This window comes from Corvus cornix, chromosome 3 (assembly GCF_000738735.6).
Source record: "Corvus cornix cornix isolate S_Up_H32 chromosome 3, ASM73873v5, whole genome shotgun sequence".
NCBI lineage: Eukaryota > Metazoa > Chordata > Aves > Passeriformes > Corvidae > Corvus > Corvus cornix.
The window spans coordinates 100421379-100445604 of record NC_047056.1 but is presented as its reverse complement, the minus strand read 5'-3'; the positions used below and the strand labels follow the sequence as shown (position 1 = coordinate 100445604).

Below are 24226 nucleotides of genomic sequence, written 5' to 3'. Positions count from 1 at the left end.
TTTTACAGAATAACTCTCCAAAGGAGGCTCCAAAGTGGTTCCCAGTGATTTCCTCTTCATAGCTGGGGATGAGTGAAGCTCCTGGTGAAGGATTCTTCCATTTAAAAAAGCAGGTCACTTCCTGAACTTGTCTAGTTCACCAGTTTAATAAATAATAGAGTGAATAATCAATAATCATTTATCACCCTGGAATCTCGATTCCAGCAAGTTATGGAGAAGTGTGTGTCCCAAATTCTGCATGTCCCTCCACTCTGGACTGATGGAGTATGTGCATTAGTTCATTCACAGATGTCTTTCTGGTTTCCCCATTTAACCTACTTATCTTAAACTATCTTATCCTATTTGCCCCACAATTTCTAAAAAGATCCTACTCCAGGACAAGATCATTCTTGTGAAATTTTTGTGTGTATTGGTTTAGTTTTGGCAAAGTTAGGAGGTAGTTAAAATGAGTCTTATAATGGAAAGCTAGCTGCTAGCAACTCTCCATAATACATGTCTACCTTGCAGGAGAGTTGTGAGGATTAATTAATTTGTGTTTGTTAAGCACTTTGAGATCCTAAGATTAAAGGTTCTATAGAAATGCAAATTGTTATTATAATGATAAATTCTTTATATGAGCTCATATGTTTTGCCTTAGAGGCACAGTCTCACCCTGAGTTGCGTAGTTATACACGTAAATCTTCAAACATTATGATGAAAATGTACCTCTAAAGGCCTGATCCTTCCTACTGCTCTATCACTTCATGCATAGAGCTGCCCTTGACTTCAGGCAGGTCCCATCCATGGGACAATTGCAGGATTCAATTTGTTTAGGAAAAGACCATTGTGTGCCTCCGGGCTTTGCATTGAGACACATAACTTTCTGTCTCACTCCATAAAACCACTACTGCTGTCAGTAGTTATTCCATCTTATTAATGAAAGGACTGAACAGATGACAAAATCTGGATCTGAATTTTGACTGTCTCAGAATTCGGATTTTCAGAGCTTTATTTGACCTGTTAGAGAATAAGGGAGGTAAAAGCCCACTAATGGATATAGGATCCCATCAGCGTGGCCGAATGTCATTCCTGACACATAAGACGTGCCTGTTTGGCCCGTCCCACTGTGTGCGTTGGCAGGCAAACATTTTCAGGCATAAGTTGCCAAAGGACAACCCCTTGCAGGGAGCAAGGCCACAGCTGCACAAGCTTGGCAGACCCATGTCCCCCTCCCAAAGGCCTCTCTCTGCTTTTCCTTCCCCCTTGCACAGGCTTGGAGCACCACGCTGCCCATCCCCTGCCTGCAAGGGCCATTTGACCATCCTGGTCAATGTCCTTGTCTGAAGCACTGGTCCAACACAGGGGCTGTGCAACAGACTGGAAGCAGGTTCCTGGGAGAAGTGGTCACCCATCTTCCACCACAACATGCTTCTGTGCCTTCCTTGCCACATCTCTGGCACACAGACACCTCAACTCACACCATTAAAGGGCTGGGTCAGAAAAATGTCATGAGGGTTGTCTGCATCACCCATGGGTTTATCTGAATGCAGAACACAGTCCCAGAAATACCAGCTGAAAAAGAAGTCTCCTACCCAACCTCACACCCCAAGTAGGACTATCAGCAGGCACCAGATCAGATCAGCCATGGCTTTGTTTCGCTTAAGCTTGAAAACCTCCAAGGGTGGCCACTCCACCTCTGTCTCAGGGTTGCACCACTCTCCTGGAGAAGAAGTTTCTCCTGATATCCAACCAGAACTGCCAAGGCACAACTTATGGCCATTGCTCCTCCCTACAATATCTGACAACACTGAGAATTTTGCACCATCTTTGTAGCTATCCTTCAGACAATCACCTCTTAAACTGCTCTTCACCAGATTAAACTAGTCCCAAATTAAACTCCAATCTTAATCCAAAATGTGAGGCTTTCAGTATGAGATGTTACCTCATGTTTGCACTGGCTAGTGTGTAGGTAATGTTATAACTCGTACATTCCCTGAATATGAAATAAAAGTAAGGAACTCTACCCCTTCAAAGTCTTGTATCATTCATTGTATAGTCTCAAAAGATTTCTGTTGAGAGCCTTTTCAGGAGTGGAAGGTATGATAAAGAAATGTATTATTCCCTTCCCCTGACATGAAAACCTTCAGCAGTTCTGAGTATGGGAAGCTGTCTGCTACATGATATACACCTAGAATTATCACAAAAGAGAATGAATACTTGTTATGTTTAACATATCCAGAATTTATAATCTCCTGAATTTTACACTTGTCTCTTTTTTCCCCCCAAATGTTCAGAGCCCTGTCACAGGTTTGATGCACTATTCAGTATATTCACTTCTACCATTCACATCATCAATTCTTCCTATCAAAGGTGATAACCAAAGACTAATATTGCCACAAACCCAGGAAACCATGCTGACTTCTGATGGGCTTCTTAAATTTTCCACTGCCCGAAGAGAAAAAATGTGTCCTACACCTATCTGAAGACAGCTAAAATCAGAGGAAGGCTGTGGGGAAAACCAAGACACTAAGCTTTACAGCTGTCCTTACTTTTACTGCAAATCACTGGTGTGTACTCAGAGCTCTGCACTGGGACATACATTATGCAGAAGACAAACCTTCGTGAGCAAAGGTCAGTATGAGCAACATGCACACACGAAGCCCAACAGGGCTGGGCTCTGCTCACCAATACATACCATGGGCCACCGTTGTTCCCTGTCTCTTCACACCATGCAGTGAGTTCCCCACCAGCAACTGTAGTTTGCTGGAGCAGTCTGTAATCTCACTGCGTTTGCACAACACCTGAAGATTTAATCCATGGGAGAGATTTTAAGATTTAAATCTGCAAAGTGTTAATTTCCACAAATTGTGGCATATTCAGATCCTGCTGCTGCTCTCATCTGACAGCATTCTCCTTTCTGAGTGGCCATTGCAGTACGTGCCAAAGAAGACACATACCGGGGTCAGATCCCACACTGACACATCAATGGTCATCATTTGATTGTGATACTCAATGGGCGTACAAGCACCAAGTGTTTCTTCTCTCAAAACTGCTCAAACTTCCAGGCTGTTTCTGGAGTAAGTCAGCTGGAGCAGGGTTGGCTCAGAAGCTGGCTGTGAGTTATGTGTGACAGCAATGCCCTGTGGCCCCAGCAATGTCTTCACTGTGGCAGCAGACAGTTCTTTACATGAGAGAGAGATGCAGTGTACGGGCTGAGCACTGCAGTGCTGTGCCAACAGGACTGGCTGTTGCCTCCCCGCTTGCTGGCTGCACTCACAGCATCTGCCTGTCACTTCCATGACTCCCTTTCCATTGATCCCACAGAACAGGGTGACCTCTGCTTTTCAAGCTAATGTTCAACAGCTTGCAAGTGCTCTTCTGTTTCTTCCTGACTCTCAGAGAATTTTGACATTGTCTTTGCTGAGAGCAAGATGAGAAGTCTATTAAAATACAAAGTGTTCAAAAACTCTGCTAAACCATCATATATTGCCTACAGAATCCATGTATTAACTATAACAATGCTAGAGTCAAATCTCATTATTTGGCTCACTTCTGGTGGGTGCTGAGCTCTTACAGAGGATGATGATACTCAAACACCTTGATGTATCAAGTATATCTAGCAACATGCATATGAGAGCACTGACTTGTAATTTTATATCTATATATATATCTCAAATATGTAACTATGAAGGATTAGACATGGCTCAGGCACAGAACTGGTGCTGTAATGTCAGAGTTATGTGCTTCACCTCATGGCATGTGAGGTTTTGAACTAATTTTTAACCATACTGTGCTACTAAGCCCAAAAAAGGCAAGTCAGAAAACAGATCCATAAGCATTTCTGGAGCTGAGCTGCAAAGCAAAGCTTTTCAGTCACTTCACAAGAATATTGGTTACTCTATCTCCTCTGGTTTAGCCACTGCAATAGTTATTTTAGTTTGTGCTCTGACTCAAAATGATGCAACATCAGATTTGTAGCACTAAGTGGCAAGAAACTGTATTCAAATGCCTAGAACATGTGTAATAAAAGATGACAAAAATGGATCCTGGAAACACTGTTTTCTTTAGTGGTGTTTGCTGGATGACAAGGATAATTGGTAGGTTTTCTTTTCTCTGTGCAATGGTCAATGAACTGAAAGGGAACAAAGAGCTGCTGCCCCAGGTGAGCTGGAGGCAGCCCCATGAGATTCCCCCATGCACATATCCTGCATCCCACAGCCCACAGAGGACCTCCACCTTGCACAGGCCCACAGCTCAGCATACCCCTATCTGGAATTTACTCTCTGCAATCCTTGGTAAGTCACTGAATCTTCCTCTGAGTCACTTTTTCATCCATAAAGTGGAAGTACTATTTACCAGCCTCCATGAGCTGTCACAGGGCTTAATTTCTTAAGCGCCAAGTCCTTGGATAGAGGGAAGGAAAGCAGTTGAGAAATGCCAGGCATTACCTTGAGGTTTCCTCCAGCTGCTGTGGTGATGCTGGCCAGCTCATCCCTCTCCCATTGGGCAGCTCTCCCCACCTGGCCAAAGCTGAAGGAACCTGGGGTTTGGCTCCAGCTCCTCCCAAATTTGGGGGTCCGTAAGAGCTAGGACACCCATCATTCAGCAGGGTGAGGGACCACCAGGCTGCTGCTGCTGTGCTGCAAGATATAGGAGACACTGACAGCTATGGGGAAGTCAGACAGCCCTCTCCATCCCCTGTCCCTCCACAGCAGCAAGGGAGAGAAAATGAGGAGGGGAAACATCAGGAAGATATGGCCACAGTCTCCTACCAACAAATGCTTTTCCAGTGCCCTCTTCTGGAAAACATTTTTGGCCCAAGCAACTGCTTCATAAAAGGTAGTCTGAGACTGGTGGTGGCTTGCCAAGAGCTGTAGGAGCATCCCGCAGCTCTTCACACTCAGGATCTGCTCTGCCCCTGGGACTGGTGGACCTGTGCAGCTGCTCATGCCCTTCAGAACAGCTTGGCCAGACCCTCAGGGCACTAGCCAAAATACAGAAAGCAAAGGAATGCTTCCTTTTTTGTACCTGATATGCCTGAAAGCTGCCCCTGATTGACCCTGGGGTCCTGAACTGGAGCACCTCCTGTAAACACTATGCTCCTCAAAGCCAGCCCTTGTCACCAGCAGCTCTCAAGGATTCTCCAGAGACAAGAACTGGGAGGAGAATGAAATATTTTGGTAATCCCATCCTTTTGAGGAGCTGATAAAACATTGCTATTAAGCATCTGCAAACAGCTAACAAATGCATCAGTTCCTCAGGTAATTGCATCCTCTGGTCATTTTTGTTACCCGTTCCCTTGGAGCAGTCCAGCCTTTGCTCCCCACCCTCAAGTATTGTTCCATGTTGTCTCACACCAGAGCAGTGCCTACCCACTGGCCCCTGCCCTCCTGCCCCAGCCAAGGTCAGTCAGCCTGGACACTGCTGGGGACAGCTGCAGGCTCTTCTCCAGCCCCAGCCAGAGGGGAGGAGGTGAAGAGGGAACAGCTGGTACCAGGGATGTATTGGAGTGCTGGGGCCAGGTGATGGCCATTGTCCCTATCCAGACCACAGCCCTTGCTTTTGAGCCAGCTCAGTGAGCAGCTGGCTCCTGCGGTGGTGGCACAGCCCTTCCCTTCCCTCTCCGTCTGCTTTTCCAGTGCCTAATTCCAACACAGACTATTCTGTGATTCTGTGATCCCTGTTTGTTCATAGTCAGCAGAAGAAAAATGAAATTAAATTATATCTGCTGCCCACAGAGCCAAATATAGAGGCATGTGAACCCCATTATTTGCCCTGTTAACTGGCAGGGGAGGTGGTGTGAAATTCCTCAGGGATTTTGATGAGTTGTCTTAGCAAAGACAATGCTTGTGCAGTGACAGGTATTGCTGTTGAGGGCAGGTAGTGTCCTGAGGACCAGCTGATGTGGGTGCTACACACTGGGACAGTTTTCCCCACTGACTGCTTGCTGTTATTTAGAAAACCTTCTGTAATTCATGCCTGGATATGTGATGACATACACACACCCCAAATATATATATATATTTAAAATATTTTAGGATATTTTTTTCCTTCTTTCATTAAATTATTTTAGCCAAAACCAGCAGCTCTATCCCCTGATATTTCTTTTGGCTGTGTCCCAATTCAGCTTTTGTTTATTATCTGCTTGATCCTGCTGTTTTCCTTTATTTCAAGGGATCCTTCAAGGGATTCTTTTGCAGCCCCAGCCTGGCGCCCTCCACCCCCAACCCATCTCCAGAAGCCAGGGGCTGTGGGGTGAACAAGGACATCCCATTGATCTGCTTTTGCCTGAAATACAGTGGATTTTCCACCTGAGCTTGGTGGAAGAGCTGGGAGGATGGGACCTCTGAGCCCAGTGAGCACAGCCTTTTGCTTTGGGTACCTCAATGAGAGCACCCCACATCCCACAGCAGCCAGCATTTCCCATCACTTTTCCCCATGCAGGACAGAGTGTTTTCTCCATGTTGCACTGCTCACTCGCCAGCTCTGCAGGAGGGCAGGGGCTGCCCAGATGTCTACCTTCAGATAGCCATTAAAATAGCCTTCGGTGGCTTGGACATGGGGAGCAGGAGCACCCTGAGCTCTGTCCTGGAGCTTGGGCTGCAGAAAGGTTCCTTGCCGCTCTTATAAATGCTCCAGAGGCGGCAGAGTGTAAAAATCCCCTTTTCAGCATGGCAAGGGCAAGCTCCATCCTCCCACAACATTGACAGGGCAGGGACTCAGACCGTAGGGGATTGCATCTACCATGGGTGAGGCTCGAAGTGTTGAAAGAGAGGGGGAGAGGGGCAGGAAGCCCAGTCGTTCCAGGGCTAAACTAAATGTGGATTGAAAGGATCAATTGATTGTGCTTCTTACACCTTCCATCAAAGCCCATTTTTAAAACAAGCCAGCAATACAAAATAACCTTACAGTGGAAACGGCGACCAGTGTCAGAGCAAGAGCGGATGGAAAAACGGTGGTCAGTGTTACGGGAAGTGTTTTGGGTAACAACCTCGGTGGTCAGGGATGGAGGCAGGAGCAGCACCGCTGCGGACAGCAGCCAGTGCCGGCGCGCCGAGCACAGCGGCTGCGAGGGCCGCGCAAACTGGATGGCTCTGGGCGGAACAAATGCTTCCAGAGTGTCACCCCACCGACACGCCGGGTGCGACACACTCCAGCTCCCCTGGCTCAGTAGTGCTTTCCTCCAGCATCTGCCAAAGGCATCGCTTGCAGCCGCAGCCTTCCGGCCTCCTGCGGCCGCTTTTTCACGCTAAGGCTGTGGTACCGACCCGGGGGTACCGACCCGGCGGCGGGGGCGGCGCGGGCCGTGCACCTGCTGGCAGCGGGCAGCGCTGGGGGCGCGCACATCACCCCGCAGGTGGATCCCGTCCCGGGCGGCCGCACGAGGAAACGGGCTCCAGGGGGACACAGCCCGCGCAGAGGCTCGGCATGCCCGGCGCACAGCAGGGGCCGGGCAGGGGCAGGGCCGGGTCGGGCCGGGCCGCGCCAGGCGGGGGGGCGCGCCGCGCCGTGCGCATGTTCAGCCGTACGTCACAATAGCGGCGGTGGGAGCGCGCCCGGTCCCAGCCGATCGCGGCTGGTTTGAGCTGGTGCGTTGCCACAGCGACGCCGCGGCGCTATAAATAGGAGCGCGGCGGCCGTGGCGAAGCTTTGTCAGCCGCGGCGCCCTGCCTGCCCCGCCGGCCCCGCTCCTCCTCAGCCGGCCCGGTGCTCCCGCCCGGCTCCGCGCACCGCGCCCGGCTCGCAGGAGGAGGGGGAGGCGGCTCGGAGCGAGGGGATCGGCTGCCACCGGGGCTTGACATCAGGTCCGCCACCGCTGCCCGAGGCGAGGTGAGGCGGGCGGTGGGATGTGCCGGGCTGTGCCGGGAGCGGACCGGGGCGGGCGGCGGGGCCGCGGCGGAAGCGGCCGGCGCAGAGCCACGTGTCTGCGGGGCCGCTGCCAAGCGGCGCGGCCTGGGCTGGGCGCCGGTGCTGCCGCCGGGCACGGGGAATCCCCGGCCCCGGCGGGAAGCCGGGAGGCTCCGGGCGGCTGCGAGCGGGCCAGATCAACTCGCCGGCTCGCTTGGGGAATGTTGGCTGCGCGTCTCGGCAGCGGGGGAAGGGACGGCCCCGACGTGGCCGCCGGGCTGTTTCCGGGGTGGGGAAAGGCAGGTGCGTGGCAGGAACAGGGCTCGGGGCGCCCGGGCTCGCCCTTGGGCCGAGCGGCGCCGGGGCGCGGGGCCCTGCCCTCCTGCACACCCGGCGGGCACTGGCCTGGGGCAGGAGCGAATCAGAGAATCACAGAGTAGTTTGGGTTGGAAGGGACACTAAAGACCATCTAGTTCCAGCTCTGCCTACGACAGGCACACCTTCACTAGACCGGACTGCAGGGTGATGTGAGCTGTAATAAAGGTGCGCCCGGGGCTGACAGGCGCCTCCTCGGGAAGCCGCAGTGTGAGGCTGGGCGTGCAGTGCCCCGCTGCCGAGTCGGGCAGCGCAGCCCCAGCCGGGCGAAGAAGGGCGTCGGTGAGCGCAGGGCAGCCGGCCCCGTCCGGGCGCACCGCAGCCCGCACCGCTCGGCAGGCTCCGGAGTCAGGGGCGCCTCGGTCACCTTTTCTAGACGCAGCTTGGCTGTTTGAGTACGGAGCCTGCAGGCTGAGCCTGTGACTCAGCTTTGTCTAAATACAGCTGCTTTCTTTGGGGAGCTGCAGACACTTTGCACACAGTCCAAATAGAAACATAGATGTAAAGCTTGCAAGAACTGCTTAAGAAAATCTGTTGTGGCTAGTAAAAGTAATTTCCCTTTTACATGTTAATAGGAAAAGTGATTTTCACGCAGTGCTCTGCAGAGGAGAGGTTAAACTAAATTCTTTCTGATTGTGTTCACTTCTCTTAACCACAGCTGAAGTCGCTGAACTGCTTTCTGCAAAGCTGCAAGTCAGTGATGAGATGCAACTTCTCCTTAGTAACAAACACCTTCCTGAGAAGTGTTTAATTTGCTGCTTCTTATGGTCCTTTCAAAGAGGCTTTTTAAGAGAAGACTTTAATCCAGATTGTGGGAGAATTATCCTGCACGTGAATGAGAGCAGGGGGAGAATGAGGTTCAATGGATTTTCGGGTTTATTAGAATCAAAGCTTAATCTGTAACAGCTATAAAACATCCTTTTAAAATTGGCTTATAGCCAGACACTCTGCTTAACAGCTTGATGGAGAATGCTGTCATTCTGTACTTGGTCAGTAAAAGAATGCTGTATTCTGTATTTACTCAGTAAAAGGATGGCCCTTGGACTTCATGGGTCATGGATGGTAGAGTAGTGTGCTCTTTAGTTCGGGTTCTCAAGGGACTTTCTACTTGGCAGGTAGATTTCTGTTAGCAGTGAAGATTTGTAATGGACTGCTGTAAAATCCTGTTCTAAAATGCTAATTGGGATCACTGTTAAGACTTTGTCTGCATGTTGTTACTACTCAGAAGTCAGTAACAGTCTTGGATTCTGTTGGTAATAACAAGTAGACCCTTTCTTCTGAAACTGATGAGCTAAAATAGTGCTTAAGAGTTTTCTTAAAAAAAAAAAGTGGTAAGTAGACACTAGCCATAATATTAATAGCTTTGATATGGAGGTGAAGGAAAAGACAGCAGAAACTTCCAGGGAGCCAAACTGACTTCCAGGGAGTCTACTGACTATATGAATCCAAGTGAAGTATTGAATGTCAACTATATGAATTCAAATTAAATAATTAACTTTTTTTTTTTTTCAGCAGTTCATACTCGAGTCCTTTTACATAAACCTGACATCTTGGAAGTCATGAGCAACTTCAGCAAAGAAGAATTTGAGTTGACCTTCCTTGATGAAGGCTTTACTGCCAAGGATATCCTTGACCAAAAAATAAATGAAGTGTCATCTTCTGTAAGTATGAAGGGAAAACCAGTACGTTTCATGATGCTACAAACTTGTAAACTAATAGAACAAGTTGTCCTTGCAAATGATCTGCAAGACAGCCCCCTTGAATGCTGACCTCTAGGCTTATCCTGTTATCTGTTGTTTGTAATGTTAAGATGTATGTTTGCTCTAGGATGATAAAGATGCCTTCTATGTTGCTGACCTTGGGGACATTGTGAAGAAGCACATGCGGTGGCATAAGGCCCTTCCTCGGGTGACGCCCTTCTATGCTGTAAAATGTAACGACAGCAAAGCTGTTGTGAAGACTCTTGCTGTTCTTGGGGCAGGATTTGATTGCGCCAGTAAGGTGAGATCTTGACCATCTTCTGGTCTGTGACATTAGTATCTGTTCAGCTTTACAAGACATGTATATATAAAATTAAGCATTTTCTGTTGTTCTGATTACATTAATCATCCATCTAGAAATATCTTTTACAAGTGTAGTCTTTTCTTTCTTCAGACGGAAATACAGCTGGTACAGAGCATTGGTGTGCCTCCTGAGCGAATAATATATGCAAATCCCTGCAAACAAGTATCTCAAATCAAACATGCTGCCAGCAGTGGTGTACAGATGATGACATTTGATAGTGAAGTAGAGCTAATGAAAGTTGCAAGGGCCCATCCGAAAGCCAAGTAAGTAATGCTAATTGTTCTATAATTCTTCCTTGGGTTCCCAAGATACAGAAATACCTGCTTTATCTGAAACTTGTTCTTCATTAGATTAAGATACTCTGCAAATTTGTGAAGTAATAAACATACTTTTATCCAGTGAAATCTAATCTTGTAGAGCTTACTGGCACTTTAGGAAGAAATACACAGAGGAACTTGTATCTTTAAGCTCAGTCTCATTCTGAGGTCATACCTGCCTGATGATGATGTCTGTTATACTGAACTTAACTCCTCATTTTTTCCTGTTTCTAGGTTAGTCTTGCGCATTACCACTGATGACTCCAAAGCAGTCTGTCGTCTGAGTGTTAAATTTGGAGCTACACTTAAGACTAGCAGGCTTCTTCTGGAGCGTGCAAAAGAACTTGACCTTGCCATTGTTGGAGTTAGGTGAGCTGACAGTATCAAAACACAGTCATATTAAATAAGTTTTAACAATAGAGATGCCTTTGCTTGTGGTGGCATGAGTTTATACAAGACTTCTTGACTAATTTGCCAAATAGCAACTGATAATTTGTGTCTTTTTGTAGTTTCCATGTTGGAAGTGGATGTACAGACCCAGAGACCTTTGTTCAAGCTATTTCTGATGCCCGCTGTGTGTTCGATATGGGAGTAAGTCTAGTTCTACTTTTGCACTAAAATTGGCAACTCAAATGACTGTTAATTGAACATGAGTTAGCTCTGTTTCAAGTGTTAACAAAATGACTTAACATTACTTTTTAAGCTAAAATGATAAATTATAAACTGATTTTTTGACAGTATTGTTGCTAATCTCATTTTAGGCTGAACTTGGCTTCAGTATGTATCTGCTTGATATTGGTGGTGGCTTCCCTGGCTCTGAAGATGTCAAGCTTAAATTTGAAGAGGTATAGGTTTGCTAAGAACTTGTCAGGTTGTAGCATCTGTTTGAGTGTTGATCTGTATTGAATAAAATCTCGCTTTTTCTGTTTATATGCAGACACATTTGCAAAAATGTGTCTGCTTGGTCAGAAATGTAATTAAGAGGAAAAGAGGAATTAATCAGAAAACTAAAAATTAGATGAGCTCATTAGATACGTAGCTAAATGACTGCACAAGCATGCAGCGGTCTCAAACAAGTAAAGCAGGTTTAAACTAGAGGCTTGATTCTTACTGGCATGGATGTCTTCCATTGATGCTGTTCTTCAGACTGAGTGGATTGGCGCTGCTCCCAAATAGGGTGAAAGGGTAGTCCTGAACCCATACTGTCCTTAGGGGTGGCAGCATACTAGGTCAGTGTTTGATTTGATTTAGAACTAGCTTTTGGGTGATTTTTTAAGTAGCTCTGCTTTCAGAAGAGACAAGGGGGCTGGATATTTATAGGACTTCTACTTAAAGCAGTGCTGTCAGAGCACCTTGTCTTCTAGTCCAAGGAGGTGTTGAATGTTGTTACATATTAACACGAGGAGACAGTAAGTTACATAAAGAGTTTTCTTGTAATAGTGTGAGCTAACATTGTAGCACTTCTGGTACCTCCTAATGAAGTGTGTCTTCTCATAGTGCAGTATGGGGGCATAGGTGAGGCATCAAGAGCAAATGATGTCATTGGGCTCCATGGCATGATACAGTCATATTGCAGTAGGAGGCAGCTTAATGATAACTTCAGAACTTGTAAATAGCTGTTCATTAAGGCAACTGAATTTTAAGTATGATAGTAAAGCCCTCTGTATTCTTATGATCCCATAAGATGACATCTTTAGGATTCAGTAAGCTGTGGAATAGTGCATGAGTAGCAGCACTACAAGTGGACCACAAATCAAATTTGAAGTGTGGTGACTTGCAGGGCATTAATATTGCTTTAATGAGCCTAGGAGTGGTGATTTCCTACAGCCTCAAACATGACCTGTTTTGTTACTTAAACTTTAAGGTGCAAGCGATGTCTGCTTTTGTTGCTTTGTATAAATTTAATTGCACACAAGACTTTGAATGAGGAAAAAAAGAGCAGTCAATAGAAATTACAATAGATGTTAATAGATGTTATGTGTTTCACTAGTATATAATTTTGAACTTGAGGGTCTTACCTCATCTCAGACTTCTAAAGTAGCACTTGAGTAGCTGCTGAAATTACAACACTGGCATCTAATTTTTCCTTAGATCACAAGTGTAATCAACCCAGCACTGGATAAATACTTCCCTTCAGATTCTGGAATAAATATTATTGCAGAGCCAGGAAGGTACTATGTTGCATCAGCGTTCACACTGGCAGTCAACATCATTGCAAAGAAAATTGTGTTAAAGGAGCAAACAGGTTCTGATGGTATGTAAATCTAGACTTAGTCTTAGTTCTAGCCAACTGTGTGTTTCTTTCCAAGCATTTTCTCACTGGTGTCTCAACTTCTTCCAGATGAAGATGATGCAAATGACAAAACTCTTATGTACTATGTGAATGATGGAGTCTATGGATCATTCAACTGCATCTTGTATGATCATGCACATGTTAAGCCAGTCCTGCAAAAGGTAAGCCTGTTCAGGAGTACCACATACTGGTCATGTATCATGGATGTAGGAGAATTCTTGTCACAACAGTCACTTCTCAGTTCACTGCTCCCTTCATGTTGCTGGACTTATTTAATTTAATTTATGAAGCATGCAGTGGAATTAACTCAAAGCCAGAAGTGAAGAAGAACCTGCAAGCAGCTCTTCCTTCTCTTCAGAGGTGGAATGTTACACCAACTATGATACTACTTCTGGAAGTTCTGTTTTGATAGTCAAATAATTATACCTCACTCTTTTCTTTAGCGGCCTAAGCCAGATGACAGCTGCTACTTCTGCAGCATTTGGGGACCAACCTGTGATGGCTTAGATCGGATTGTTGAGCGTTTTAATATGCCAGAGTTGCAAGTTGGTGACTGGATCCTGTTTGAAAACATGGGTGCCTATACTGTTGCAGCGGCTTCTACTTTCAATGGATTCCAGAGGCCAACAATACACTATGTGATGTCAAGACCAGCATGGTTAGTAACTAAATATCTTGATCCATCAGTACATTTGAGATCACTGTAATGAATAGCTCATATCAGTTGGCTACCCCTTGACAAGCAGGGCTATAGCTTTCATGCCACAGCTCTTGTAAAAACTTCTTGTATGGAAGAAGGCAGTGCCTCTGAAGGTTTTTGCTGTGTGCTTAGAACAATGCTGATGCTACTAATTACTTTCCTGTTGTACACACTTACAGGAGAGGCCCTTTTTAAGGGGTAATGTTGGGAGTCTTCATTAATCTGGATTCTAGCTAGTGTTTTTACTTCTGTACAACATTACAGAATCATTATGAATTCTTTACGTTTAGCTTCTGTGCCTAGTAATCAGAGACCAGTCAATCACAGTTCTATTAATATGTTGTCTTCTAAACTAGTAGCTTACTAAATCCTGACTGTAGGATGCAGGGACTTTCAACAGTGTTGCTTCACAGTATGTTCTCTGTTTGTTTGAGAGCTATTCCTTGGTTTAGGTTGAGCTCTGGCTCAGTGCTCAGTGCAGAGTGCTAGATCTCCATGGGAAGTTATTAAACAGGTAAGCAAAGAAAGCAGGACAACATTTTAAGTGCAAGGATGCTGTGAAACTACAACTTGAACAGCAGTTTGAAGTTACCTGGGTGCTCTTCAGTGCAACACATGTTAATGGATTGTACCTTCTATAAAAGTGGGGTTTCCTGTAAGAGCAAGCCCTTACCTCTCTACTGACATCTGCCTACTGAACTGGCAAAGGGTTTTTGGGCAGAAGTGTTACCCTAAAGCATTATTAGCTCTGCTGTTGGGCTGTTTTCAAATTTTTTGAAAATCTTTAAGTTCAGGGGAGTTCCTGCCATAAAAGTAAGAGGAAGCTTCCTCCATTCTTTTACTAACTCTGCTGGTGTAAGCAAGGCTTGTATTGTTTCTTCCCCTTAGTGAAACCTGTCAATTGACGCATTTCTCAAACCACATGAAGCTTATAGACTTCCCTTAAGACATCAAAACTGTGTCTAATTGAACTAAAAATGGCTCTGCAGGAGAATAATTAGCTTTTTCACTGTATCACTAGGTTGCTGTTAAAATTTAATACTTGGTCTGAGGCATGCTGAGCTTAATTATGCAGACACAACTGTTGTCCAAGGCCACAGCACAGCCCTCTTTCAGCCCTATGTCTGTTTTCTGTTTTTGGCAAGAGAATACTGTGATAATTGCTGGCCCTTAACTGAGAGGGATATATCAATGACATTATGGTGCAGATCTTCTTAGGACAGGCAAAAGTCTTTTGGAATGTCGTCTACATATTACAAAGGTGTACAACTAAATTTGTGGCTAGAAACTGAAAGGTAAAAGACAAGACAATTACATGTGTCTAAGTAAACACTAGTAATACAGGAGGAGCCATGTAGTGGTACAACTGTTTGCCTTGCATACCTAAGATAACTAGGAACTATAAGAGGGACACCAAGCTGAGTCTTGCTGTTGGCACACCTGAGGGATGGGACGCCATCCAGAGGGACCTGGACAGGCTCAAGAAGTGGCCCTCATGGGAATCTCATGAGGTTTAACTTGTGCAAGGTGCTGCACCTGGGTCAGGGCAATCCCTCGTATCAATCCAGGCTGGGGGATGAACAGATCCTGAGCAGCCTTGCCCAGAAGGACTTGGGGGTGCTGTTGGGTGAGAGCCTGGACATGATCCAGCCATGTGCCCTTGCAGCCTAGAAAGCAAAATGTGTCCTGGGCTGCATCCAAAGCAGCATGGGCAGCAGGTGAGGGAGGGGATTCTGCCTCTCTGGTCTGGTGAGACCCCACGTGCAGTGCTGCATCCAGCTCTGGGGTCCCCAGCACAGGAAGGACATGGACCTATTGGAGCAAGTCCAGAGAAGGTCGCTGAGTTGATCAGAGGAATGAAGCACCTCTGCTGTGAGGAAAAGCTGAGAGAACTGGGATTGTTCAGCCTGGAGAAGAGAAGGCCTTGGGGTGACCTTATTGCAGCCTTCCAGTACCTGAGGAGGACTTACAGGAAAGATGGGACAAGACTGTTAACAAAAGCACGTAGTAACAGGATAAGGAGTAATGGCTTCAAATTAAAAGAGATGCCCCATCCCTGGAAGTGTTCAAGGCCAGGTTGGATGTGCCTCTGAGCAACCTGGTCTAGTTGAAGGTGTCCCTGCCCCTGTCAGGGGGGGTTAGAACTAAGACTTGAAGGTCTCCTGCCAACCCAAACCATTCTATGAATCCATGAACTAAGTCCAAAAACACAGTCAACTGAAGTTCTTCTGAGGTTGTTTTAGTACAACTCCTGTCTGAGTATGGAAGGAGTTGCATGTTTCTCACTGGTCTGGTCAGCTCCTTTATACTCCTAGTCTGTCATCCATACTTTTTCTTAATTCAAGTTACCCAGGAATGTGAGAGTGTGGGATAAGTGACAGTCAAGTTGTCAGGGATTTTCACATCTGAAATTCTGAACTATTGAGTACTAAGTCAGTAAATCTGTATAGGATGAGGTGTACAGATGTAGCTACACGTATATAGGTGCATCTTTGCAGATCTAAATCCTACACAGAATGGTAAAACCAGCTTTGTATTGGCACTTACCCTAAAGCCTAGCCAGCCACAGGTGACCTGCATGGATTCTGCTTTTACTATTTTTACTTTTCCCCCCTATGATAATAATGTCTGGATTGCAGTTATGCGTAAAGAGTTTATTTTATATTCACTGGCAATTAAAAAAATTGTACCTTACTTACATTTTTAGGTAGATTGCAGTGAAACAGTTTTTGACTTACTTTTTTTTTTTTTCTAGGCAACTAATGCAGCAGATCAAGGAGCAAGGGTTCCTAGCTGAAGTGGAGGAGCAGGATGTTGCTAGTCTGCCAGTCTCTTGTGCCTGGGAAAGCGGAATTGAATATCCAGCAACTTGTGCTTCAGCTAGTATTAATGTATAGGTAATATTTAGTAACTAAGTGCAAGGTTAGTCATTGAATTTAGGGCATTTGGGGGACTGTTAACTTAATTCTTGGTAGAATTTTTAAGTGGTTTTTTTAACATTTAGGTTTGGCATAAATGCAAGAAAAATGACTAGGAGATGGGTCACAATTATCTGTGTTCCTATGGAAACTATTTGAATATTGTTTTATATGGATTTTTATTCACTTTTCATGTATGCTACTAAAGACTGACCCTCAACTGTCAAACAAGTATTTGTAGCTTGTGTATGGCAGAACGGGCTAAGCTTAGTGCTTTGTGACCTACCTGTTTTAAAATAAAGTATATTGAAATAACTGGTCCTGTGTTTGGTTAATATGTAGAAATTTAATGTGTTGTGGATGGCTCTTACAGCATATACGAGGGCAGACCAGAGGCTGCAAGCCCAGAACTTATTAATAAATGCCATCTCCCCTACCCTTGCCCTCCCAACTGAAAGAAACCCTCAATGGGTAGGGAAACTGAATTGCCTTTTTTCATATGTGATTAGAAAAGGGTTGACTGTAAACAAATTGAATACTGTGTGAATTCTTGTGAATTCCCATTTGTTTTTCACTACTGAACATGAGCTTGACAAGTTGTATATTGCAAGTTCAATGCAGTGCTGGTTTTCTGCAAGTTAGTCTATTGGTGCTGTGGCCAGGACTGAAGGCTGTTTATAAACACATCTAGTGGTACATGAGAGAATACAGCACAGGCTCCATGGCTGCCACACTGCTTGTTATGTGTGTGAGAACTAAAATATGTTGTGGGAAAACCCAGGAAGCTGAAACTATGTGTCTGACAGGCTCTCTGACCTGTGCTGCCCAGGCCTTTGATATAAAAGAGATAAGAAATGGGACTTGACATCTTTTTCTTTGCGATATGACTAGAGGCCCTTAATATTATGAAAAGACGTGCTACCCTTCTGGCTTTGGATTAAATGTGATAGATGACACTAAGTAGTAAATACTAGGAGCTAATACAGGGGTGTTGGTGATAAAATAGTCTGCTTATTGAATCAAAGCATTCTGACTTACGTTTAACCTGATGCTAGTTTGCTGCCACTTACTGCACTAAAATTGGAAAATGTTTCTGATAAACTAATTGGTCCTAGAGCTGGATTTGATCTGTTTGCCAGAAGGTCCTGGACTGTGGGCATGCCATAGCAAATGCCTGAGAGAGCTGAGAAAGATAAAGATCTTAATGTATCAAATAAAAATGTAAAGCTTAAGCTAACTTGGAGTAAGTGTTAAAATTTAAAGGGTTGTCCAAAGGTTGGCATTGCTGATAGAAACAGTGGCTCTAGCAAGATGAGAAATAAAGCAGTTTTCCTATAAGCAGCTCTGAAAGGTAATGTTTAACCTCCATTCTGTGCCTTCAGCAGAAATTGTCCATTAGATGAACTAGTAGGGTAAACAAGAGTGATGGTATCTCATTCCTGACTCTCTTGAAGCATCCCAAGTGATGTTTTTACTTGTTTTATTCCCAGCTTCAAGCTTGTGATTGAAATAGCACTTGCCTTTATTCTTATGCATGTGGCGAACTTCAGTACATACACATAGTGGAGCCATAGTCTTAATCTCATAGAAACTCTCTGCATCCAAACCAGGGTTTCATTTAGCTTCTCCAACTTCATCTGGAAACTAAATGGTTCTTAAATGAAAGCAGAGATAGTGAATAGTAACCAAATATTAATACTGTAACAATTCCACATCTAAATCTTACTCTTAACATTTGAACAGGTATGCAGAAGAAAGTCTCTGAGAAGCTGCAGTTGACTAAAGGAGATGATGTAGCTACTTTTTCAAAGTGCCTGTTTGAAGGCTGGAGCTGTTTGAGTGAGAAGGCAGTTCAGCTTAGTGAGACCTTACGTGATACCTGCACTAACACCTCGTGCCCTGCTGGGCAAGTGGCACAGTATGCCTTCCTCTACTCACAGCCCGTGGAGACCATCTCCAGCAGGTACTTTGAAGGCAATCACTTATGGAAATGAATTAGTGAGCTTCACTGAGAGGAAGTTGGCAGGTTGCCAATTAATTTCTTCATCTAAATTTACCTTGATTGGTTATTTTGGCTATTTCACTGGGTTTTGTCTCCAAAATCCAAAATTTACATCTCTGCTGGAGGCCAGGACTGTGGAAACACGCGAACCAGCGTTTGATCAACGTGGTGCTCCCCAAAGGAGATGTGGCTGACTGTAGTTCTTTACCTTTCTCTCCTATGGCAGGTATGTCATAGACTTGGCTGGTGCTCTCTAAGCCATGTCTAACAAGTGTGTCAGGTGCTTAAAAACTGCTAATCTGAAGCATCTTCTGTGTAAAAAAAACCCAGTGGATTTTGCTAAGGGTCTTTTAGTACTTTCTGGGAGTAATAAGTGTTTACAGTAGTGCTGGTGTGTCTTTAAGCAAGACTTGACTTTCTCAAGTTGGGTTATGCTGAACAGATGTTCTGGGTTTTGGGATACTTCATCTCACAGATGCCTGGCTCCTGGCTTCCACAGTTGCCCATTTGTTAATTGATTTTAAAACACCCCAAGTGACAGCATTTGGTCATAGGGTGATATTACCGCCGGCCTGGTTCCTACGGTATATCACTGTGTCCCCCAGCCATAGGGAGGAGGAGGAGGAGAAGATCCAGCAGGCAAGAATTGTGCAGCAAGCTTGATTTATTTAATTATTTTACAAACTCTTTTATAGACTTTTTTCTTCATAGTCTAATTGGACCAAGGATCAGCCACCCCTTGGGGGTGATTGGCCAAAATCCTAAAACATCCATTGTCAAAATATTTTCTACTATACCATAAACAAGACCTTCCAAGGTTGCAGGTGGCTTGGTTGTTTACATTCCCTGCTGCCTCTTCTGTGACAGAGAAGAGTCTCTCACGGACTTAGAAAATAACAAGAAAATCCTTGCTCACAGCATTTTTGTACCTACAGGGTGACTGTGGGGATTCCCTAGAATCCACACTAGGGAAATATGTTTTCTACTGGAAGCTGGAGTGAAGATCATGTAGGACAGCAAAAGTGTAACAAAATAAGCAGTGAGCTCATATGGTTTAGTTTGACCTCTCCTTGATGGCCTTTTGGGACATTAAAGCCTTTGCTCTGTTGTGCCACGTTTATTGATCAAATACAGTTGTTCTAACTGCACATCTTAATTATTCCTCCCTGGGGCAAGTTTGTCTGATACAGGAAGAAGGGAGGAGCTGCAGAAAAATTAAGATCAGCTGCATCTGTCTGATGTAATTAGCTCAACAAATATTGAAGTTGGAGCCAAGAATAGCCTATACCTTTCAGCTTGCTCCTTGCTAGCCTTGCTCTGTATGGTGCTCTGTCTGTCCCACTGTGGGCTTTGCTGGCACATTAGCAGGGGCTGTGGCATCCCTGCTATAAATGGTCCTGGTGCTCACTCCACTCGCTGGCACCGGTGATGGTGATGTTGATTCTCTTGAGATCACACTTGTAAAAAGAAAGTAATATCTGAGGCAAATACCAGGACATCTGCCTGTGATGCTTTCTCATCATGCCATTTCTCTTTTCTGAACAGTGAAGCCACTTTGAGATCCAGTTTGAGGTCTAGCTGAGACCTTATTTTTAGTCCCCATGTGGCCATACGTGGCCTGTCCTGGAATTCAGCTGACATTCTTTGGTGCAAAGGTAGTATACCAAAATCAGCTGAGAAACACATCCTCTGGAACTACATCAGATGGAAAATCAAAGGTGGAAATGTTTTAGGAGAGGTTGGAGAATACTGAGGCTGAGTGGGAGGAAGTAAGGGACGAGGGGAAGTTGCTGATGACAACATACCCTGGGGCAGATAGCCCTTGTCTTACCACATGACTGTTTAACTCATGTTTTCATTTTTAGGCTGCTGACTTCTAGGCTACCACATAGGTCTTGCAGACAAAGTGTCAGTGCTCAATTCCAGGTGGAAGAGTCAATTCTGCCACTTCACCAGCAGAGAAACCCAGAGCTGGGAGCAGCACTTAGCAGGGACCCCATGACTCCACCTGCAGGAGCAGGAACAAACCTGGAGCTAGAAGGAGCTCTTCTGCCACAGACCTCATCCCCAGCAACTACTATCCTTTAAATAGGTATTTTATAGCTAAACACAGCATCAATTTGCAGAAAAAAGATTGGACAGCTTGCTTTCCAAATCAAAACCAACCATCTTCCACAAAAAAAGTAAAAAAAATCATTATCCACAAGTATTGCAAGAGGAGCTTAGATGCATATTATTTAATTGGCAAAAAGTAAAAGATCAGCATTCATTGCAACAATTATTATTTTTTATTTTCTCTTGAAAGAGGCACTGATCGGTACCAAAAAGAAGTAACTTGCTTTGGAGAAGTGTCCCTGGTTTTGATATGCATCACCTGATTTTCTATACAGTTTGAAGGCATGGCCTTGGTCTGGTTTCAGTACCCATGTCACAAATGCCTCCAATTCAAATTTGTCTTTAGCTCATTAAAACACTGTATTTGACCACCCCAAAAATACACTGAGAGTAGGGAGCATATATGGGGCTGGGACTGGTTTTGTCAAGCCTTGCTCTTGCTCTTCAGTTGGTTTTGTAGTTCTCAGTACAGGAGGTGTTTAGACCAACTCAGCCACAGTGGTGCCACTTTTGGAAAGCTGATGATGAGCACCCAGAGGGGCACAGCCACCAAGATGATGTTGTCCTTCACATGGTGAGTCTGAGGGTGAAGGTGACTGCTTTGGGCATGAACAACACTGGCGCCTTGAGTCCCCTCCACTTTGGCATGGGGAAGCCACAAGCGTTACAGGGAAACCACTGGCAAATGAAGGGAGCGCCCTCAAGGGAGCACACTGCAGTCCTGTGTGTCCATGTAGACTTGCAAGTATTGTTACAGTCCCATAAATATTAGACCCTTATTTGCATGTGTTTCTTGATGCTTACACTGTAGCAACAATTTTCCTCCATCTGTTAGTCTTTGCCTGAAGACAAAAGCATTAGCATGCTGAATCCAACCCTTCTTTTTCTCACTCATTTTAGGGAGCTGGTCCCAGTCTTACCCACAGTATTCCCACAAAAAAGAAGTGCCTTCCAGTTATAGTCTCCTCAGTTCATGCTCTTGGAGTGCTTTGCAAAGGACTAATTGGTTCACCCTGCTTTCCTGGTACAAAGCCAACTGCCATGTTCCAGTCCAGAAAGCAGCCGGAAGACAGCAAGGCTGTGCGGTGATTCAGGGAGGGAGAGAAAGGCAGAGACTTTCAGAGCAGCGATGCAGAGACCAGTGCTCCCAGCTGGGTTGTTACCAACACCTTATCACTGCTAGGGATGTGGAGGCTCAGAGTACCTTGAGAACTCAGCAAGTAGTGCATAGGAGCTGAGAAAGGGCAACTGCAGCAGCTCAGTACAAAGAATTCCCAAAGTATTTTACAGGTATTATTTAATCCACCCTGAGATAGCAGTTGCCTACAGTGTGAGTACAGGATTTGGACATTCAGTTGTCTTAAGCATCACCCTTTTATATCTGGCTACTAAGCTCACTAGCTGGCAATCTTGCAAAGCACAGGGTTGCAGTGCTTGAACAGGATAACATGGATGCATTTTTCAGTAAGAACAGAGGTGCTGCTGCCCTTACTGTGAGGGTAAGAAGAAAATCATCTACCACATTTTTAGATTTAAAAAATCCTGCTTAAGAACTCCATTTACTTGCTGTTAACTACAGTTCATCAGTAGCAACAGCATTGCACTGTAACAGCTCAATAAACATTTCTCAGCGATGGTTGTCCCATTTTTCTGCAGTCAAAACACACATTAAACAATTACAGCATCTGACTGAAAAGCAAAAGAAAATCCAACTCGCCAGAGACTGCTGATTTAGGGAAGAGAGATTCCTCCTGCACCCCATGGGATGGTTCCCAAACTCCCCAGCAGTTAGGTGCTATGGGACTCACCTGCTTCTGCCATCTGGGTTTCATTCCTCAGTGGGTTATTTGGGCAGCTTGGTCTAGTGGAAGGTGTCTTTCCAGGGGCAGGATGTTGGAACTAGTTGTCTTTAAGGGTCCCAAGCCATTCTGTCTCTGTGATTGATTCTATGATTATACCTGACTGCAAGCAAAGTGGGGCGTGTTCCTCTGACCGGGTCCAAGGGAGATCCTCCCAGAGATAAGGATGTGGTGACTAATTAGCCGCGCAAAAGCCCACAAGATGGAGCTCAGCTCAAAAAAAATGCATCCAAGAAACCGTGTCGGTCAGAGCCAGGGCAGGAGGAGGAAAGGAGTGAAACGGAAAGCTTTCAAATGAATCCCACATTCCCGATGTTAGACCATAGCATAAGTGAGATGTTATTAGAGAGAACAAATGCAAATAAGAAACTACAAGGAAAAAGTATGTACAAAGTAATAATTAAGATATTGCACAGCTCAAAAAAACCCCAACCAAACAATGCTCTCATCCCATCCATTCACAGACATGGGAAACAGAGGATGTGAGGGTTTTAATACTAGGAAAGCTTCAAAAAGAGCTGGGGTTTTCTTTAATTATTTATTAAGGCTGTTACCTCAAATGTCCTGTCAGCTTCCAGTTTCCTGCTTGGTGCCCAGTCTGAGGCTTGGCTCTTTCAGTAGCTATTACTGTGATGTTTTTTATTCTTCTCTCTTGCTCCTGGGGTTAATTTAAGTTTGCCATTGCCAGAGTTTTTGGGGGGTTTTTTGAGTAACTGCATGGAACTGATTTATGCTGCCTTCTGTAGAGCAGATTTGCAGGATTGCTGATGTCAAATGTCAGTGGACACAAGCTGAAACCGGGGAGTCAGTCTGGATGCAAGGAGCAACTTGCTTCGTGGGGACAGCCAGGACTAGTGGGATTGGCCAGGCTCCATCTCCAGAGGCTTTTGAGACCTGACAGGTCAAGGTCTTGAGCAGCCGTGAACTGATCTTGCAATTGATCCTGCTTGGAGCAGAAGCCTCGGCTAGAGACCTCCTGAAGTCCCTTCCAATCCTAGTGTGTCTGTCATCACCCTGCTCCCTAGTGGGTCCGGCAGTGCCATGGGTCTGAGCCCTGCAGCACAGTTCCCTCAGTTCAGCAATGGGGTTTTCCAACACTACCACTTCCTTGGCTGCCTTCCCCTCTATGGGGCTCTGCATGGTGAGGGCTCATGCTCCAGTGCTAAAATGGATCTAAAGGGGCAGCAGCCTCTGAGGAGCTGCTGAAGGGAGAGGACCCACTCCTGCCTCAAAAAAGTTAAAAAGTAGTGGGGAAGAACTGGTAATAGATGCTAAACCAAAGCCACAGTCCGGCTGTTGGAACAAAGGTAAGAGCCTCATCTTGCTCCGTGGCATGAAGAAGATTCCTCACCCAGGAGAGCCCTGAGTGGCTTCTCACCTTCATGAAGCAGTTTTCCTGTTCACCGGCTGAATATGCTGATTTCTGTTTGCTTCTCCTCCTGGGAGAGCGACAGACACTGGAGGGAGCAAATGGCTTCAAAAGCAGAGACCCATTGCCAGCCTCAGGTTTAGGACACTGGTGTTGTCCTTAGGACAGGGTGGTGGGAGGGCCGCTGGATCCAATAACCATGCCAACACCAGGAGACGCGGAGTGTCCTCCTCCAGGAGAGATGGCTCTCATGAGAAAGGATGCGGTGCAGCAGCCCGCGGGGAGCAGGGCAGAGTGAGCGGCACGGCTGTGACCCCCGAGCTGCCGCCCGGCCGGCCCTGCAGCCGCTATGGCAGCAGCCTTGGAAAGCGCGGGCTAAACGAAGAG

General features: G+C 45.6%; 1 protein-coding gene across 2 annotated transcripts; it reads left to right on the top strand.

Moving 5' to 3' along the window:
- Window positions 1–7536: 7536 nt before the first annotated feature.
- ODC1 (ornithine decarboxylase 1) lies at window positions 7537–16813 on the top strand. 2 transcript variants are annotated; one of them, XM_039569739.1, is made up of 11 exons: window positions 7537–7809; window positions 9718–9863; window positions 10030–10203; window positions 10357–10529; window positions 10818–10952; window positions 11093–11174; window positions 11345–11428; window positions 12675–12837; window positions 12925–13037; window positions 13320–13534; window positions 16332–16813. In XM_039569739.1, the coding sequence occupies exons 2-11, from the start codon at window positions 9762–9764 to the stop codon at window positions 16471–16473; spliced, it is 1383 nt and encodes a 460-aa protein (XP_039425673.1). In that variant the 5' UTR covers window positions 7537–7809; window positions 9718–9761; the 3' UTR covers window positions 16474–16813. The 2 variants fall into 2 exon arrangements, with proteins under 2 accessions (XP_039425673.1, XP_039425672.1); XM_039569738.1 differs by having other exon boundaries at window positions 9715–9863.
- The last annotated feature ends 7413 nt before the right edge of the window (window positions 16814–24226 follow it).